The sequence below is a fragment of the Montipora foliosa genome, chromosome 8 (genome assembly GCF_036669935.1).
Source record: "Montipora foliosa isolate CH-2021 chromosome 8, ASM3666993v2, whole genome shotgun sequence".
Classification (NCBI taxonomy): domain Eukaryota; kingdom Metazoa; phylum Cnidaria; class Anthozoa; order Scleractinia; family Acroporidae; genus Montipora; species Montipora foliosa.
The window spans coordinates 4,825,647-4,844,584 of NC_090876.1; the positions used below are offsets into that span (position 1 = coordinate 4,825,647).

Here is an 18,938-nt window from a genome sequence, read left to right on the forward strand (position 1 = left end):
AAATATTATAAATAAATTACTGAACCAGAATTAATTTGACCATGGTATAAGAAGCAGAGGCAGCCTGGTGTAGCAATTGGGGGGCTGGACTTGCAATTCAGGGTTCCCTAGATTTACCTATCACTTAAAAAAACGTGTCATTGTTTCTTAATTAAGGGAAATTTAGGATGATACAACAATTTTGCTTGAGCCTTTCACATGCAACTTACACCAGAACTCAACCACTAGTATTGTGACAAATTAAGCCCAAAGACACCTTTATGGCATTCACAAGCTGTGCATGGGTAAGATGATCGAAAGACATGGTCATACTGCTCGTTGCAAGCAAATGTAGTAAGTCAACATCGTACCGTCAAAATCTGATAACTCCCTCAAGTTTTCTCCATTACAACACTTTGGGTGCAGTTGGATATAGCCAACATTTTTGCCTCTGGCCAGGTGAGGTCCTTAAAAGGGGACAGGTTTTGGGTGGACCTACAGACATGGACAAATTCCTTGGGACAAACATTTTATTGTTCAACTCACCTTTTATCGCATATTCTGGATTCTTTTGCAAGGTTACCCCTAATATTCAATGTTGCTTGGGGGAATAGGCCATTTCCGAGTTCATGTATGTCTCCTCTTCAAAGCGAGTCTAAGTGCGAAGTCTTTGTGATGGTAATTAGTTCTACTTTACATATGAATGAAAACTAATTTTCAATTAACAAAAACTTTGCTTTTAGACTCGCTTTGAAGAGGCAGACATGAACTCAAAAATGGCCTATTGAAGTGAAAACTGTGTGCATGACTGAAAGTGACCAGATTATGCCCAACATTGATTTGATTGTGTGAGGGTGGGGGAGCACCTGAAGTCCCAGAAATGAATACTGAACAGAGATAAAATAATACAAGTGTCCCAAAGGAATTTGTCCACAGTTGTAGATTATGTTAGCCCATTCACACCTAAACAGCAGCCCCCACTGATGAGAGAAGTATTTTGGGCATTTGGTATTATGGGTGACCGAACAGTAAAATCTTTAAAGTCTCGCTCTCATGAAAGAAAGGGCTAAGACTAAATGTCAATTAATGTCAATAATTATGTGCTCAAGCACAAGATTGCAGTTGCACTCAGCAGAAACAACAAAGGAGCAAATTTTTGATGTCTTTATTAATAAATCACTTTTATTTCAGGAGTATACTAATTAAATTAAGCAATATAAATGCTTTCAAATTTTCATAAGAAATTGGGTGTATCTACAATATCATCAAACACTCAAACAGAAAATAATGTACAGTACACCCAAAAATGTAAGTTCATTTTTCTTGTAAGGTATGGGTTTTAAGCACCCCAAATGAAGGTGCTTTGATTAGCATAAAAAATTCATGCAGTGTCCCTAATTGTGTTAATGAGTGTGAACGTTCCAAAATATATAAATAGATACAGCAATGTTTAAAAATGATCTTTTGTCATTTAAGTTATTCCATTGTGCAATGAATCAGGTTCAAGATGTAACTTTTCATCCTTTAATCACACTTTTCATAGATGTGGACTCTATGAAGTTCAGATCCCGTAGTTTTTGCTGCCGTCAAATTACATTTGCCACCAGAAACCTGTTTTCCTTCAGTGACTGATGGCAGACAATAGCAATTTATGTTGAATGATAAAGCTGCAGGAAACACCTGAAGCAAACTGATGATTCTCTCCAATGTGTTTTGAACACCATAAAGAATCTGCAAAAAACACCAGTATTGTGCAAAAGGACGAAAGTCTGTTTTTGCAGATTTTTTTCTTTCCTGTCTTTAAATTAGAGTTGTCTATGACTTGGGAATACTTCTTTTGACATCACTGAAGAACCTGTGGCTAAGAGCATTCCTTGCAGATATACGACTTATTGGTTCATATGTGAGCATTTGCTGTGTAAAGATAAAACAAATTCATCATCAATTGAACGGTGTCCAAGACATTTAACATAAATACATAAACCTCTTTAGTACTCAACTGAGCAAAAGAGACTTCAGCAATAGACTTCTTCATCAATTCCAGGTAAACATACTTTGTTTATTCATGCAGCAGTCAGCACCAATAATCTCACAAGAACTAGTCATGCGTACCAGATCAAAGTGGAATTAAAACATACTGTACAAAGAAAACCTCACTTAGCTGAGTGGATAACCATCAGAATACTCAAAATGTGCCACTTGAACATCAAATTTAGGCATAGAGCTCAAGGTAAAATTTCAGGGAGGTGTGTACTTTCACATCTACAGCAACCTTGCACCCAAACTTTAAATAAAAATATTCTCAGGGTTTCAACCCATTGACCCCTGGGAGTAAGACTTAACGGCAGACAATTTTAATTTAATTTGCCAAGTTGGAGATGCCCCTTACATGGCTGTACGATGTAGCAAGGAAATAATTATGACTGAGGCAAGGTCCATGGTTAAATTCGTATTAAGATAGTATTAATCATATTAATTTGAATTGATTTGGGTGCTTTTTATGCCTACAGGTAAAGACTGCACTGGGATCCTGCATTATTAAAATGCAAAGAAAATGATGGAGGCAAGTGCCTCTGATTGCCTCATAATGGCTACAGCCGTGCCTTATAACCCTGGAACCATTATTTGGTGCAGTTCACTATTTTTTGCTCTTACCTGCAACAAGTCTGCACCTGGCTGACTTAGGGCAGGAATAACCTGTAGAAGATTTTGCACTGGCCACTTTGGGAAAGAATTTTTATAGTCAGGCAAATCTGATACACCAGGCCATAACCTTTCATCTGGAGTACCAAGTGTTCTGTTGATAAAGGAACAGATACTTACTTGCAACATTGCATAGCAGCTGTCTAAAGCTAAATTGTCCAAAAATTAACAATAAAATTATACCAGATGCTTTTTACCTAAATATTCGAAAAAGTTGATCAATTTCAGAGTCTCCAGGAAAGAGTGCTCTTCTTGTTATCTGCGAAAATTCAAGGAAAGGTGTATAGTTTAAAGAAAACATTTGGGTTTAAACAAATGAATATTTCAACTTTAATTTATTTTATTCACCATCAACACGTATAATAAATTAGCGTGTAGTATCGCTGAGTATTTTTATGAGTTGTTCTGTATTTTGATGAGCCCGCTAGGGTGAGTCAAAATACAAAAAACGAGTAGAAATACTCAGCGATACTACACACCAAAACATCTAATAAGCTATTTATTGTCCAACTTTTTTGCACTAAATTTTTAGCAAATGAATTGTAAACAACAGAGAACGTGTGACAGATTTGCGCGGGCAGGGCAACGTGAGCAACTAAACTAGTCAAACCGGTTCTCTACTGTTACAGTACAATATCATGGAATATTTGTACTCGTTTCGCGTGCTTTCTGTACAATAACTAATACAGTTGGATAATAAATAGTATGATAATCAGAAGGTGGTAAGGCATTCCATATCTTTGGACCTTATTAAAGTATAGTGAACTTTTTAATGTTCATTTGAGTGATATGAAATCAAAGGAGAGCTGAAGCTGTAGTATGATAAAGGATTAACATGCTCAGAAAAAAAAATTGGGTTGAAAATGTAAAGAAATTCACGAAAAATCCATTGAAAGCCTCAACTACTGACCATTTCTGCAAATATACACCCAATGCTCCAGACATCCACAGGAGTTGAATAATAGCGGCACCCTAGAAGAATCTCCGGAGCTCTGTACCACAGAGTTACCACCTCGTGAGTGTAAGACCTGACTGGGACACCAAATGCCCTTGCCAAACCAAAATCAGCTAGTTTTATTGACCCCTGGGTGTCTATCAGAAGGTTTTGAGGTTTAAGATCTCTGTGTAAAATTCTATGGGAATGGCAGAATGCTATGCCACTTAGTAGCTGGTATAGATAACTCTGCAAAGAAAAATTAAAAAAAATCAAATATTGACTTGAGTAGTAAAGGGAAGGAGAGGACACAGAATTCTCTACTCTCTCATCTCAAATCCCATAAACACCTTGTTTACCCCCCAACAGAACTGCAAACAATGAGTATGCATTTTTTTTTTTGGGGGGGGGGGGGGGTAAAAAAAATTTATTATGAGATTTGAAAAAGTAGGTAAAGTCTGAGCCAAGTGCCCCATCAGGACGGAGCTTATCCCGGTTTCCATGGCATGAAGCAACTAGAAGTATTTCTACTCCCCACTGGATGGGATGCCAGTCCATCGCAGGGTTACCCCCAGCATTTTCCCTGGTACCCATTTATACACCTGGGTGGAGAGAGGCACCGTGGGAGTAAAGTGTCTTGCCCAAGAACACAACACAATGTCCCCGACCAGGACTCTAACCCGGACCATTTGCTCCGGAGTCGAGCACACTAACCATGAGGCCACCATGCCTCCCAGACAATGGGAAAATTACCAGTGACCTTTGCAATGGTTGTGCCATTTAGCAGTGATGTTATATAAATCCTTTCTTTATTTAGGGAGAATAGCATCATTGAAACAGATTACAGCTGTGTGAAAATTTGTGGTCATAAACCAGGTATTAATGACTAAATTATGGGCCAGCAGAACTTTGGCCAATGTTGCTGGTTGAAACATTACCTCAACCTTAGTTGACAGTGCTGCCAGTGAATAAGCATTTTTAGATATTACAGTTATGTTAATCACCTTCACTAACTGTAAAGAAATTCCTCCTGCAGACACAGAATCCATATACTTTTTAAGATCTCTATCAAGGTACTCAAAAACAAGGAACAGCTTTTTGTCACCGTGGACCACATCTAGTAATCTATGAAAGGAAACAGCAAATTCAGGAGGGGCATACACTGGGTTTTCGTTAAGGGGATTCTGGGAATTGCAGTTTTGAAAAGCGCAAAGCATAATAAAAGCCAGAAGCACACAACCTTGAAGCGCGTAACTTGTAACTCTTTTCCTTGGAACAAAGCTGGGGATTTTAGGGCCAAATATGGACAAAAAGATTAAAGTTGCATGTGCTCCTGGGGAAATGCAAATGAGGAAATTTTTAACCTCAAAAAATCAGCTCTGAACCAAGGTCAAGGTCACGAGCTTCTGTGAAAACATAACAAAAATTATTATTATATGCTTGCAATGTTATGCAATTCCATTTCAACAGGTGAGGACACCTTAAGTCAACATTATAATCTCCTTTTCAAAACTCAGGCATCTCTGGTTTATTCTTATGCAAAATTTCCATGTCTGCTTATCAGTTGAGTAAAGCTAATGGCTTATTTTCCAAATTCAGCTGTTTGACCCTTTCCACCCAAAAAGTGACAACTGAATAGTTTACTCTGTCTCAAATGGGGTAGACTTCCATATACCAGACTAAAATGTTGCAAGAGAAAAAAGCCATGTTAGACCAATTAAAAATTTCTGATTAGGTATTGTTATATTGATTTTTGCTATTGTTTTATGGCCATAAATAATATTATCTGGTATACAAAAGATGATCCAACTAACTTCACATGACTTTACTTGTTAATGGAAGCCGTTTACAGGTTAAAAGGGGTAGTAATAGGGCCGTTTATACAGCAGAAAATAAGCCGCGGCTTACTCTGGCCGCGGCTTACATAAGACGCAAACACCCCGTATAAATGGTACAAAATCTACATTCATGGCTTTCTCAAGCCGTGGCTTATCCTGGCCTTGGAGTTTATACTCGGATAAATAGTTCCTTTCGCGTATTATGTACGCCGTGGCTTATTTTCTCTCATATAAACGGCCCTATTATCTACATCTATAGCCTTTCCCAGCCAAGAGAGTCATTTACAGCTTTTACTCTGTATAACATCAGATGACTTTACTCTTCAATGAGGGCTGATTCAGGAGTGACTGGGTTAGAGAACTGCTGGGGTAAATCAATGTGATTATCACTTCTTACTTTCTTAAATCAAATAGACCACATTTACTCATGATTCAGTGTCAAGCCAAGGGCAAAGTATTTCAATCCTGTCAAATGAGTCTTAGTACCTGGCACTTATTGAAACCATCTCAACAAGTACATGCTCGTATTGATCCTCAAACTTTGGTAAAAAAAGATTGCTTCTTTCCCTACCCTTCTCCTTTGCTTCCAAAGCAACTGCCAAATGCACTTCAATAATTCGAGGTTACTACTAGTTTGTAATTTAAGTAGATAAGGAAATGTGATTAGCTTGCAAAACAAGCAAACATCAGACCAAAAGTGCAAAAAGAATGGTGCAGGAGGGAATAAAAAAAGCACTACCAATTATTATTATTATTATTATTATTATTATTATTATTATTACATTATTATTATTATTATTTATTTTGTGTGTGTGAACTTAATGTAAGACTCCTTAGATGCAACTCATTGATGTAAATAATATTGTATATTTACACTGTATGTGAATTTGTCAATTTGTTAACTTATTACTATTAATTTAATTTTTATCTGTACTATTTACGTTGCCAGTTCACTTCTATATACATGTATATATATGACTTCACACAAGTTTAGGTTTCACGAGTAATCATCGTTTTAATGAACTGAACTCCAGTCGTTAAAATTGCCTCAGTGATGAGTGTGGTACTTGTACCATACAAAACAGTTCTGTAGCATTAAAACGATGGTTACTCGTGAAACCTAAACTTGTGTGAAGTCATAGTGATTGCTCCTCAATCGATTGAGTTGAGCGCTCTACGAAATACGTTCTACTCAAAGAAAGAAATTATATGTATGTATATATATGCAAGGCTGCTGCCTAAGCAAATTTTAAAGGGGCCCTCAGAGCTAAACGCTGAGAACTTAGGAGCCCAACATATGAAGTGAAAGGTGTTGATGTGAAAAATTAAGGCGCCCAGAGCTATTCTTTGGGAGCCCCAGGCTACCGGGCTCCTGTTAGGCAACAGCCTTGATATGTATCATCTAATTCCTGTGGTAGTGGCCATCTCGAAAGCATTTGCAACTATGGCCACTACTACACACTTTTTCCTCCTTCTTTTTTTTAATTGTTATGTCCATTATGTATTTTCTGCAATAGTGCATAATAATAAATCTTAAAATCTTAAATCTTCAGTGCAACACTTGCAATATTAACAAACTAGTTCAACAAATAATCTCCAGAGATTTGTTTAGTACCAAGTGTCACAGCAAATAATTACAATTAGATAAGTTAGAGCGAGTTTCAATCGAGTGTCATAAAACCAAAACCAAACTAATTACTTTGGCCAATCAAAAAGGACGGAGGGAAAGCGTGGGAAAATGTGCATGTGCAAGCCACGATTGGTTTTGGTTTCACTTCTGATTGGTTGAAAAAGTGGCGCGAGAACTTTGAACCAATCAATGAGTGAGGTAATGCAAAACCAAAGTAATTCACTAATTACTTTCGACACTCAATTGAAAACCGCTCTATTAATAAAAAATCAATAACTTCAATTCTGGTAAAATCTACCCGCCCACAAGACAGAAGTTTTGAAGAACGCAAATGGTTTCGTTTTCTTGCTCTCACTTAACACGTGGTCATACAGCATTAAAAAGAATAGAGTGACAATGTAATTTTACGATTTGATGATATGTAAGAATAAGTTTCGTTTCGATGATGGGCTTAATGCTCGTTTCTCCACCGTTGTTTAAGCCCCAGTTCATTTCTGCTTATGCCGGTAGCTTCTTTTTCTTTTGGAGCTTAAAATGTCTTCTGTGAGCGCGATAAAAAGCCAATGCGATGTAAAGTTATCCTTACCCATAATGGGCGCTCATATTACAACTTGAAATTTCAATCACATAAAATTTACACGTAAAACGTATTGTGCTTCTTTAATTAAGCTTGCTCATTTGTTCAGAAGATGTCTTACCTTTCGTTAGTGCGACTGAGATACGGCTCAAGGATAAAAACAAAAAAAAGCCAAATAAAGTTTAATTAAAATTCAGATATCTAACTGGAGGCACGTGATAGCCTTTGATGTGGCCAATTTTGACTATAAAACTTTTCCTTGCAGTTAAGTTAATTTAAAACGATTTTCACTTTCACCATTCACTCCCAATCGCTCATTACTCAAATAAACACTCACTTGAGGCATCGAAAATCTAAAGCACGCGAAGGTCAAGTTCCTCGTTAACTATATTATGGGTGTATTGATAGCGCTTATTTGTGATTTCTGCAAGGTTTTCTCCTCAACTTATAGGAAATAACGGCGAGGTAAGGAGGCTAAGAAACGGACTATCTCAGAAACAAAATTTGAATAAAGGAAAAGCCTATGTACATAATAAGCTTATAGAGGCCATTGAAGCCAGCAAGAAGACAGCACATACCTGACAACATTGGGATGATTCAATTCTTTCAACAAAGATATTTCTCTTATCGCTGTACTTGGGACTCCATCAGATTCCCTGCAACACAAAGCTCATTTTTTAACCAAACCTGAACTCTTGTGAACAATGCAAACAGCAACCAAGAACCAAATTATGCGAACAACGTGACGTCCCATTCATTGTTCGCCATCATGTTCTTTCGACCAATTTTCTTTCCACCGCAGTGAACATAAGATTAAGTTTCTTTTCGAAGTTTGAGACCAATTGTCGCACGATTTTCACGTCAGGACTGTCTCTGATGAAGTCCCTACTTTTGTGTAGTAAGCTAGCCAAGGTCACAGATATCACTCACGTATCAAGTCGTATCTTTTTCAGCGCAACAGTTTGCCCAGTTTCTCTGTCCTTTGCTTTATACACGACTCCATACGTCCCCTCTCCAATTTTTTCTAGCTTGAGAAAAGCCTCCATTGGGAGAGAGGAAAAAGGACCAATTTCCTCGCAAATTCAATACACATTCAAGTTTCATGCATTTCTTTCAGTTTGCATCGTTCGCGCTTGTTGTTACACTGGTGATTGGTTGATGTTTCCCGCGTTACAAAATGATTGGCTATCACGCAGAAATCTCGCAAATCTGATTGGCTAAATGCTAGACGAGTCCTTTTACCGGGTCAGTTGTCATACCCAATCACAGTTAACATGGCTGATGAAATAGTAAAGCTTGCTACCCTGTTATAGGAGAGAAATTTATCGATCTTTAATTTGCTGTCATGTAAAACATTTGTCTTTAAGGAAAAGAGATTTAAACTTCTCTTAACTGGGCCGTATAATTTCTCTTCCTTCATTTTCCACGAAGACTTGGGTGAAATAATCCCAGGGAGTATATCGTGTTTTACAAATACAGAAAGAATCCTAAACATACCTTAAGCTTGATTAGACCTAAACGAAAGCTTTTAGGCCTAATGTTGACATTTGTAAACTGATTAATAGGGTTGTTTCGAGACAAAACAATGACCTAGGGCTTGTGACATGTGTTTTGTACCTGCCCAATTGCGAGCTAAACATTGGCTGATGTCTCGAAGCAAATATCTAAAAAGACTTTTCAAAATGAAGCCCAGGCTCAAGCAGTGCGACTGGTTGAGTACTAAGGGCATAGAACTAGTGCCACTAGCTGCAAAGTACAAATCCCACATATTCCTTTATCTGTTTCAAATTTCATTTGCCACTTGACAAAGAAAATCCTAGCAACACAATAAAGGTAATTTGTATTCACAAAATAAGAAAATATGGAATTCAATCAACACCAACGAAAAAGAACCCCCCCCCCCCCCCCAAACCCCTGACAGAACAAAAAATGAGCAAAGCAAAAGTCCAGTTGCACACTGGACCCAGTCCTTGTACAGCACAACAGAGTGAGGATAGCATCTGTGCCTGTAAACCCATAAGAAGTGACTCAGGGGCAGATCCAGGATTTTTCTTAGGACGGGGTACACCATCAAGGAATGTCGTAGCTGACTGGTGACTTTTTTTTTTGGAGAATACCGGTTGTATTAGAAAACCGCAGGTCACCTCAGGAAGGGGGGGAGGTATGTGTGTGTGCACCCAATTTAATTAAATTGTATCCAAATCTACAAGAATATCCATTGTACCAAAATGGTGCACTTCTGTTTGCTATCACGGTCATATTTTAATGTATTTTACAATGAAAGACAAAGCTTACATGGGCTCAAACCAGATCCAACAATTATTATTTCAAAGAACTGCCTTCTCCAAAGGATTGAGTCTAAGACAGCATTTCACATTTTAAGGCAATTTTATGATGCCATATAAGATAGCAACCAATAATATTATTCCTTAACAAGATGCACTCATTGTGACACAGATGAAACTCTGCAAAGTTAACAAGAATTTTCCGAAGTGGATTCAAAGCCACCTTAACTGTAAATTTTTCTTTTTCCAAGGAGTTTCATTTGAACCTGCTAATTGCTTCCCAGTGATGTAAAAATTAATGGGGGGTTACAAAGTTTTGTTTCACATGGTACTGTAACATGGTTGTTTGGTGATACAGTGTTGTAGAGTCAATCCTCTTAAAGTGTTAAAACTTGTTGAAGGCCTTCTTTGGGCCTTAAACAATTTTAAACTTGACAGGAAAGCCAAGCCTATATTTCACCTCATTGTATGTTTTACAAGACATAGTGCAGCTGAGAAGATGAACCAGGGACTACCAGAAACAATCAGTGGTCAGAACATTTCTCGAACTGGAGATCCCCAGATCGCAAGGCAAGCGCATTGACCACTGCACAGCACTGCCTCCTCTATTTCACCTCATTTTATGTATTACTAATCACAATGCACCATATCTCTTAATTAGTGAATTTGAAACCCCTAAGGCCTGAAAAAATAATGCACTTATGCACTTAAAGGGACGACGTCACAAGAAAATAAAAGGTTGACCATTTAATTGTTTTTATTAAATTTATGATATCTTTTTGACACTAACATAAGAACTTGAGATGTTGAAATCACCTCTCTCTCAACAGTTTGCAGTTTTTCTTGACCTTACATTTTGCGCGGTTGTATGGATATGCGGGAAAAGCAGATCTCAACAAGTGTTATTAAAATCCAAAAAGAAAATCAGGGGTAGCCATGCATTTTTCAAAGATAATTAATCAACAATATTAGTTAAAATTTTTAAAATACAAAGCAATGTATGGCATTCCTTTCCAAATTAAAGCTTAATTATCTCTGAAAAATGCATGGCTACCCCTGATTTTCTTTTTGGATAGCAAGAGCACTTGCTAAGTTCTGCTTTCTCTGAATAGTTTTAAACCGCCCAAAAATATCCCTGCATTGGTAAGCACAACCGATAGGAAATCCGAGTATCTGGAGATGCGCAGAATACAAGAGTAGGGACCGTCCTTAACATAGCTTTATTGAATTAGTGCAAAAAAAAAAAACACTGGTCTCTTGCCCTTGTCATTTGCATGTCCTTATTTAACCTATTGAGTCCTGGGAGTGAGGCTTAATGGATTTACTCTGTCTAACGCCAGACGATTTTACTTGCGCAGTCCAGGGTGGCTCCAGTTGACGACAATGGGTTAAACCTAGTGGAGAATTTCTTCTCTATTCGGCTTGATCCAGTCACAGCAACTGGTATAATATTGTTAATATTGTACATTGAATAATCTTCCTGTTCTAAAGCTAGTCACAATGAACTGCAAGTACACTTTAAGCCATTGGTCAGGAATAACTGTACCTTGCATCTACTTCCCACTGTCAATCGGTTTGCTGAGTTGTCATGAAATTACAGACACTGTCACTATTTTCATAACAACCGTAACAAGTTATTTCAAATAACACTGTTACTTTATACCATAAGTATCACAAATCTTTGAGATAATGGGGTCCTAATTTCATTGTTATCCTCTTGGCCTGCACTACCGGTAATTACAATATTGGCTGCATTTCCTGGGCTCCAAGTCAATATTTTCCTTATCACAATGTATTAAATGAGAGAGCTGCCCCCTTCTACACAAGGTACCTTCATTTTCATGTCAGGGACCAAGGTTGGTCATGGTCATAGAGACACGTCAGTCCATTGAGAGCTACAATTAATACAATTTTGAGACAATCTCTAAAATACTTGTAGCTTTGTGCTGTTTCAAACATCAAAGAGCTAATCTTCTGTATGCATGGAGGTTTTTACATCTGAAATTGGACAGATCCAAACATTGGCACCGACTTCTTATTTAATCTACCACAGCATTCATCGCCCATTGTCTGACTTCTGTGGGACAATCTGGATATTTTTGAACTGCTTCATTTATTTGAGTGGGATCCACTAACAATGTCACAAGTTTGAATTCTTTTGGAGTATTTTTGGCTAAGCTGTCAATCGACTTCACAAATTCTACAGCTATCAGGTGTTCAAATGCCTGAAAAGAACAAGAGAAAACACAACTTGAAATGCAGGTTACAAAGACCACTTTCGTAAAAAGCAACAACAGGTCTCTACATTCCTTTGTATTTAATATATGTTAATTCGACCTAATGTCCTCATTTTTGAACAAATATTCTTTTGAACTTTTTGCTTGTCATAGCGAGGCTAGAAAGGCTAAGTTATTAGAATATATAAAAAAAGAATATTTTATGGGGCAGCCATTACAGAACAGGTCTATGTATATGTACCTAGTTGCTCTTTTCAGGTTTTGATGGTACTCTTGGGAAAAAAGCAGAAGACAACTTTTTGTATGCTTTATTTTCCCTTTGAGCAGTTTTGGCACATTATAGACAGTGCTTTGAAAAGGTAGGAAATGAGACGCTGTATCAAGAAAATACAAAAACAGAGCAAGAGCATTGCTCTTATTGCCGCATACAATACAGTAAATTAAAGTTTACAGAAATAAGTTTACAGAAAATTAGTGCAGTTGATTTTTCTTTTGGGACAATTTGCATAATGAAATCACCCCAAAGAGCTACAATAGGTGTTATTGTTGGGAGTTCTTGATTCACTAGATCCTTACCCAATTTCGAAAGAGTAGAAAATGATTAATCACAATATCAATATGGATCAAAATAGCATGATTGGTGATCCAATTCAGTCATGAGCCAAAATAAGACTCAGTTTTTTCCAGGATAGTATGCCCAGCACTATACATGTATGCCACCACTTGGTTTCCCTTATTGGATTTCATGATCAATCAATGGATGGTTGCTCATTGTCCATAAGGTTTACCTTCAGCACAACAGGTTTTTCAAAAGACTGCACAGAGTGGCCTCTGGTTTGGGAGAATTTTTGATATTCTGGAAAGAATGTCGGAAAAGAAAAGTTAGCCTTCTCAAAGTGCATTGAACGGTTGGAAAAAGAACACTCATGCGGGTAACTGTTCAAGAATCATACTCAAAGACTAAAAATAGAGGGCAAGATAAAAAACGTTTCATATATAGTTCGTACTATCATCACTTTCTGGATTCACCCCAGTTAATTGGTCTGTTTGAATGTTTAACAATATTTTATTTTGTTCGTCTGTCAGTCAGTCTGTTGGCATGTCAACTATCCTTCCATTCCATTGTTCTATTTTTTATGTATGGTAAGTTCACTGGCATGTTACCCTCACAAGCAAATGCCACATTTACAAAGTGATTCGACAAGCACTTGCTTTTAACAATACACTTACCCATAATCCATTTTCAAAGAGAAAAAAAGAAAGCTTCTGTAGTAAGATACCTTTATACACCATTTCAAAATTGAACGGTTCCCCTTCAAATGTTGTGGTCAGGTGTTTCATGGCAATGATCAAGCAGAGCTCTAAAACTGAAACACCTAGGAAGAGAAAGTAAAATTTAAGGCTCTTAAAATTTAGAGGACATTTCTTACATCAAGTTTGACCCATTCAAGTTGGCCCCTTGTTCAAACTTCCTAGATTTTTCTTTTTTTCTTGAAAAATGAACAGCCCTGAAGCTTGGAATAAAGTACTGTCATAATGTAAAAATATTAAGCTTGATGTAAGAAGTAACCAAGGGTAAAATAATACAGTATGGTAGGAGGTGTTCTGAAGTAATCAGGTTTTCAAGTTTTTGAGAGCACCTTGTACCATAATTTTACTTAGAAGTTGTTTTTTACTGAACTCAAAATTTGAAAACAAAAAGAAATAAAAAGCATTGATTATTGCTTCTCTAAATGAAATAACTTCTTTTATTTATTTATTGCTTTTCGAAAGAATGGAAGAGGATGTAGACCTTAAGGCAAATGTGGGCAAACCCATACACTCCAACTTTACGAAATAGTTTTCAGTCAAGCACAATACATCACAAGAACATATACACTTTATAACATACCTACCACATAACATGGCAGCTTTACAGTCCACAGCTAATTTTGACTGTGCATCAATCAAGTCTTTGGGTTCTATAAATGGATGATCATGAGAAATGCTGCATACTGGAAGGGCCTGTAAAAGATGATGTTTTAATAGAACTGTGAGTGGACTGGATCTTGGTTTGATGCACAGGATAACATGCTTGGAATGGACTCAAGGCAGACTGGGTCAACTATTGGTTGACTGTTGACCAACGCATTGCCTGCCACGTTGCTCAACCTTTTGGTTGGATACGGCATGACTATTCTGTGGGTGGGGGATAAGGGTTAAGGGTACCCTAGCTGAAACAACCCAAGCCTTTGCAAAAATGCTAACCTTAGGCCTAAAAATTATCTAACACATCATGTTAAGGCCCAAGGTTTGTATTTTTGTAAACGTTAGGGTTGTTTCAGCGATGGTAGCCTTCAACAACCACCCCCACCCCACCCCCTACCCTTCACTCCCACCCACGCAATAGTCATGCCAGGTGGATAGGATTCATTACCATAACTCTCTGGAGATATAGTGCCTGGTGTGGTGGTCCCACCCTTGGAGTATGTTATGGTTGAGAGAGTTAATAGAGAAAAGATATCAGTATAAGCTAACCATAACCATAACAGTCAGTTATCTCATTTGTGGCCTTCAAAGCAACTCAACTGAAATAAGAGGAAATTGAACCGCTACCTTTCAATGAGAGGGGAAAGCGAAGTACCCAGATATGTCCAGAAATGTCGCTAATTAGACATGCGCAGAGTTCAAAAAGCATCAAGGAATGTCTTCTTGCTCTACTCCCCAACTTCAACATAACTTAATTTGTCTTGGAATGTCACAGAGTTTCTCCAAAATACTACTCCTCAAGTAAGTATAAACAGCTGCTGCATTTACCCTAAGTGACTTTAAAATAAGGCTAACCTTTAGCCTCACCTTATTGTTGGAAATCGGTAGCAAAGGCTTGAGATGCTTTCCATTTGACAGAACTGACCAGCCACAACACCTTCAAATTAACATACTTTGAGGAAGACAATTATTTCATATACTCCTCCAGAAGAATGCGAGGATCATGCAAGTGTTCCTTCACATTTTTGCATTTTCTTCGCAAACTGACAGTTCTGGTTGGCCAGTTCTGACAAGGAAAACAAGAAAAAGAAGAAACTTCATTTGTACTCTATTCTTGCCTTAGTATTACTTACAATAAATTGGTATTAACTAAATAAATTGGAGACAAAACGTAGGCGCCCTTAGATGTAAAGGGACACTTTGTATTGGATCTCAAAATTGGGTTTGCATTTCTGGATATAAATGGAAGTACTTGGTGAACCACCACTCAGAGCAGAGCAGAGAACTTACTAACTAAGTCCTGCAATCACTCCTGTGCAACATCGGTGGACAGCAAGAGCTCTCAAGTAACTTTGCTGACCCTGTTCACTTGTTAATAGGCTAAACTAAATATTAAGTGGTTTGTGCAGTGTACATATTTGTGCAACTTACAAGCAGACGATGTAAGCTTCTAACGTCTTTTGTTATACAGTATTGCCTCTTGAAGACTGCTTTGGCTTTATCATCTTCTATTAATTCCTGCAGATGTAATAAAGAGATTATGGCTGTAAACTCTGCTGGGCTTCAAGCAATGTTTTTAACAACAATGAGTTTTTATTTACAGACAGAAACAAGCTAGCTTTAATAGCTTTCTCTCTTTGAAATGTCAAAGTTAAAACTTTGAAGTACTTTTTAAAAAGTGCTCTCTGGGCAGCTATTTTCTCTGTAAACAGTTAGCAAAATATGCAAAGCTACCATGAAGGACAGCCTCATTAATACTTGAATCAACACAATATACTACCGTGATGTGGGAATTCCAAGCTTTAACAAACTGTTTGTCTTTAAAGTTTGATGGCAAACCCAATACAGATCTGAAAAATAATAAAAATAGAAATAAAAATAAAAGGACATTTTATGTTATAAAATTATCCTGGCATACAACTGGTTTTAAACAATCATATCATTCTTTATCACATGATTGTTATTTGATCCAAATATTTTATTTTAGTTTATCAACTTTTAATGTATAACCAGACAAGGGGAGCCGTACATGCATAATTATTGTACAGCAGCAATTGAGACAACAATACCTCACTATTAGCAAGTAATCTTCGAATGTCTCTGAATTAAAGAGATGAATCTGCCGGTGAGAGAATCTTGACTTCACTCTTTTCTCAAGAAGTTCTACCACATCCTAAAGAAAACAATGCATTTCTGGTGACTTATCTACATTATAATTGTATATCTTGCGATTGTATGTCTTTCAGTTCTCGCAGTGAGCTACCTAATTATAAATTAGGTAGTTGTTTTACCTGCTTTAAAGGAGGTTAAGTGCCTTCATTGGCTTTTAGAAGAAAGATGAAGCAATGATATGTACATCATGTAAACAGGGCTGTCACTAAGATTTCAGGCTGCCAGGTACAGAAAAAGAGTAGGCAGGGAGCCAAGGGGTGCTGGGGTGTTTTTCTAGAGACACTACCCACTCTCCCCTGCCCCACACCAAAGTGGTACTTGCAGAGTTTACTCATACTCAAATTCAATATTTCACTAAACAGTCTTGTGTACATACACTGTAAGTGAATTCTCAAAGAAGAAAGCATCTTTATAGAGCAAATATTATTATGAATCATCGTTTACATGTGTCACATCAAGGCCATGGTTATTTTTTTCTTTTGCGTGTTGAAAACTGGCGAGACGCTGTCAGGGAAAAGCGTCTTCCTTTTCACAGGTTTGAATCCAATGTCCTTGATTTTTTCAAGCATGGTTTCTTCCCAATAATAATTTCAATTAGGAACAAATACATGTAACAAGAAAATGATAAGTACTGTATCTCCAGACACGCAGACAAGAGGAAAACCTTATGTGCTAGGCACGCCACAGCATGCGAAGGACTAAGGATAAAAGCAAATTAAATGTCTTGTTGAAGTGAAATACATTGTGTTCCTGAGCACTCAGCGAGCTGCATTTCCGCTCAAAACAAATACCGGTAGGAAAGGAACAAAAAAATGGGCAGAGAATGAGGTCTACATACCTTTGACTCAATTAACTGGAGGCTGCACTCATAATAAAGAAGGTATTGATTTAATTCTTCTGCCTCTTTCTTGACATAATTATTAAGATTGACTATGCAGAGTTTCTGCATGCGTGTACAATGACCCTTACATTTCAAGTTTGGAGACGGTATATTCAGAAAGTCACCAAAAATTAAATATGAATAGCACTTTGTGCCATAAATATAATTCAGAACTTCTCAGTGGGTTGTCAGGAATGACATGCATTGTGGTACACATGAGCTACACTGCACTGTACGAATTTAGATTTTTATCCAGTTTTGACCTAATATCAGCAATTTTAGAATGACAGTGCTCCTTTAACCTTCTACCAAATTAAATTTGAGCTACATCTAAAAACAATAATACATTCTATATATCACTGTATTCACATACTAACCAGCCTACAAGTTAGTCCTACAACACAAATAGGGGTCTGGGCTGTCTGTGACACATCAAATAGGTTGTACAGTAACGACTGGTTCTTGTGATTGGTAAAGAGATCAAACTCGTCTAAAATGAACAAAACTGACTGGCTTTCCTGTCCCCCTGTGAATCAATGAAATGAGGTGAATTTTCTGCTAGAACCTTCTATATATACAGATATACAACTGCACAAGCAATAAACAAACAAACTGATATAATTTTGTGGTCAAGCTAACAAGTAAAATGTCTGAATTTTCTCTTGGTTAATACGTCTGTGGTACATGTATAACTTCTACTATGCTGCAGTCAGGTACTAATATAAACCTAGATTTAGCCAAGCCTAAAAGCGGACCTCCCTGGTTATTTACTCTTACAATAAGTTAACCTGGCTTGAGCCTGCGATCCTGGTCAGCGATCGACTTTAAAAAAAGAGTTGACCTCAATGAGCTCTAAACTTGAGCCCGCAATATGATCACATGATACCGGTCAGCAGATGGGTACCTTGTTTTGACAGGTGTATTGACCATAACATGGATGTCCAATATCAAAAATAGAAGTTGTAAACTAGCTAGAGTAAATTCTGGAGTTAAGAGCTGCCTCGATGAGCTCTAAATTAAACTTGACCCTGCGATATGGTCATGTGATACTGGTCACATTGGCATACACGGAGGGGTGGACGTTTGTATGGTCGTATGGTGACCAAAACCAAATTTTCTTGTACAGATGAGTTACCATAATTTATTTTCTTACCATGGTGCTCCACATGCACATGCATAATCAAACAAAAGTGGTTCAATGCACAACTTGATCAATACGAACAGGCCGAACCGATGCTACTTGTGAATGGTCCTGAATAATTAGGAAGCTTAGCACCACAACCAGATGAAATCAACTGGAAGTCAATTTTGATGAGGGATGAAGACCAGAGTATGCAAAGAAGTCCTTGAATCAAGTTGAGATTGCCCGAATCTCAGCCCACATATAATATCACAAATTAAGGTAAAATGCTCAAATGTTGACCACTGTACCATCCTACAGTAATTCCTTTAGGTTAACAGCATAGGGTATCGTTTGAAGAGTGAAGGAAGTTATCCACAGAAGACTTCACCCTAATAACAATGATCAACAGGGATAATGGAATAGAAATTCCTGAAACTTAGATACTGCAATCAAGAAATACAACAGGAGATTGGTATGTCAAAAAACTGCCAAGAAGACAATTTTGAATCTGACATCTCAGGAAACTATTCAAAGGAATGAAAAGGATCGAAATTCACAAATTAGCCAATCACCACGATTCACATGGTAGAGCTTACTAACCAGTTGATCTTA

General features: G+C 37.4%; 2 protein-coding genes across 4 annotated transcripts in view; both read right to left on the reverse strand.

Annotated features, from left to right (window-relative positions):
• Nucleotides 1–1,128: 1,128 nt before the first annotated feature.
• LOC138012745 (cyclin-dependent kinase 2-like) lies at nucleotides 1,129–8,807 on the reverse strand. The gene is made up of 7 exons (XM_068859623.1): nucleotides 8,592–8,807; nucleotides 8,240–8,317; nucleotides 4,621–4,741; nucleotides 3,593–3,865; nucleotides 2,880–2,941; nucleotides 2,635–2,776; nucleotides 1,129–1,893 (listed from the first exon to the last, which is right to left on the reverse strand). The coding sequence occupies exons 1-7, from the start codon at nucleotides 8,705–8,707 to the stop codon at nucleotides 1,795–1,797; spliced, it is 891 nt and encodes a 296-aa protein (XP_068715724.1). The 5' UTR covers nucleotides 8,708–8,807; the 3' UTR covers nucleotides 1,129–1,794.
• Nucleotides 8,808–10,678: 1,871 nt separating this feature from the next.
• The window catches only part of LOC138013361 (origin recognition complex subunit 4-like), a 14,870-nt gene continuing 6,610 nt past the window's right edge, over nucleotides 10,679–18,938 (reverse strand). The window contains exons 6-13 of one of the 3 annotated variants that reach the window (XM_068860411.1): nucleotides 17,581–17,729; nucleotides 16,221–16,324; nucleotides 15,932–16,001; nucleotides 15,583–15,669; nucleotides 14,079–14,187; nucleotides 13,464–13,559; nucleotides 12,972–13,039; nucleotides 10,679–12,171 (exon numbers count right to left, since the gene is read on the reverse strand). In XM_068860411.1, the coding sequence (XP_068716512.1) occupies nucleotides 11,986–12,171; nucleotides 12,972–13,039; nucleotides 13,464–13,559; nucleotides 14,079–14,187; nucleotides 15,583–15,669; nucleotides 15,932–16,001; nucleotides 16,221–16,324; nucleotides 17,581–17,729 (869 nt within the window). In that variant the 3' untranslated portion in view covers nucleotides 10,679–11,985. Of the gene's footprint in view, nucleotides 12,172–12,971; nucleotides 13,040–13,413; nucleotides 13,560–14,078; nucleotides 14,188–15,582; nucleotides 15,670–15,931; nucleotides 16,002–16,220; nucleotides 16,325–17,580; nucleotides 17,730–18,938 lie in introns of all 3 variants that reach the window. The other 2 variants (XM_068860413.1, XM_068860412.1) reach the window with 2 other exon arrangements.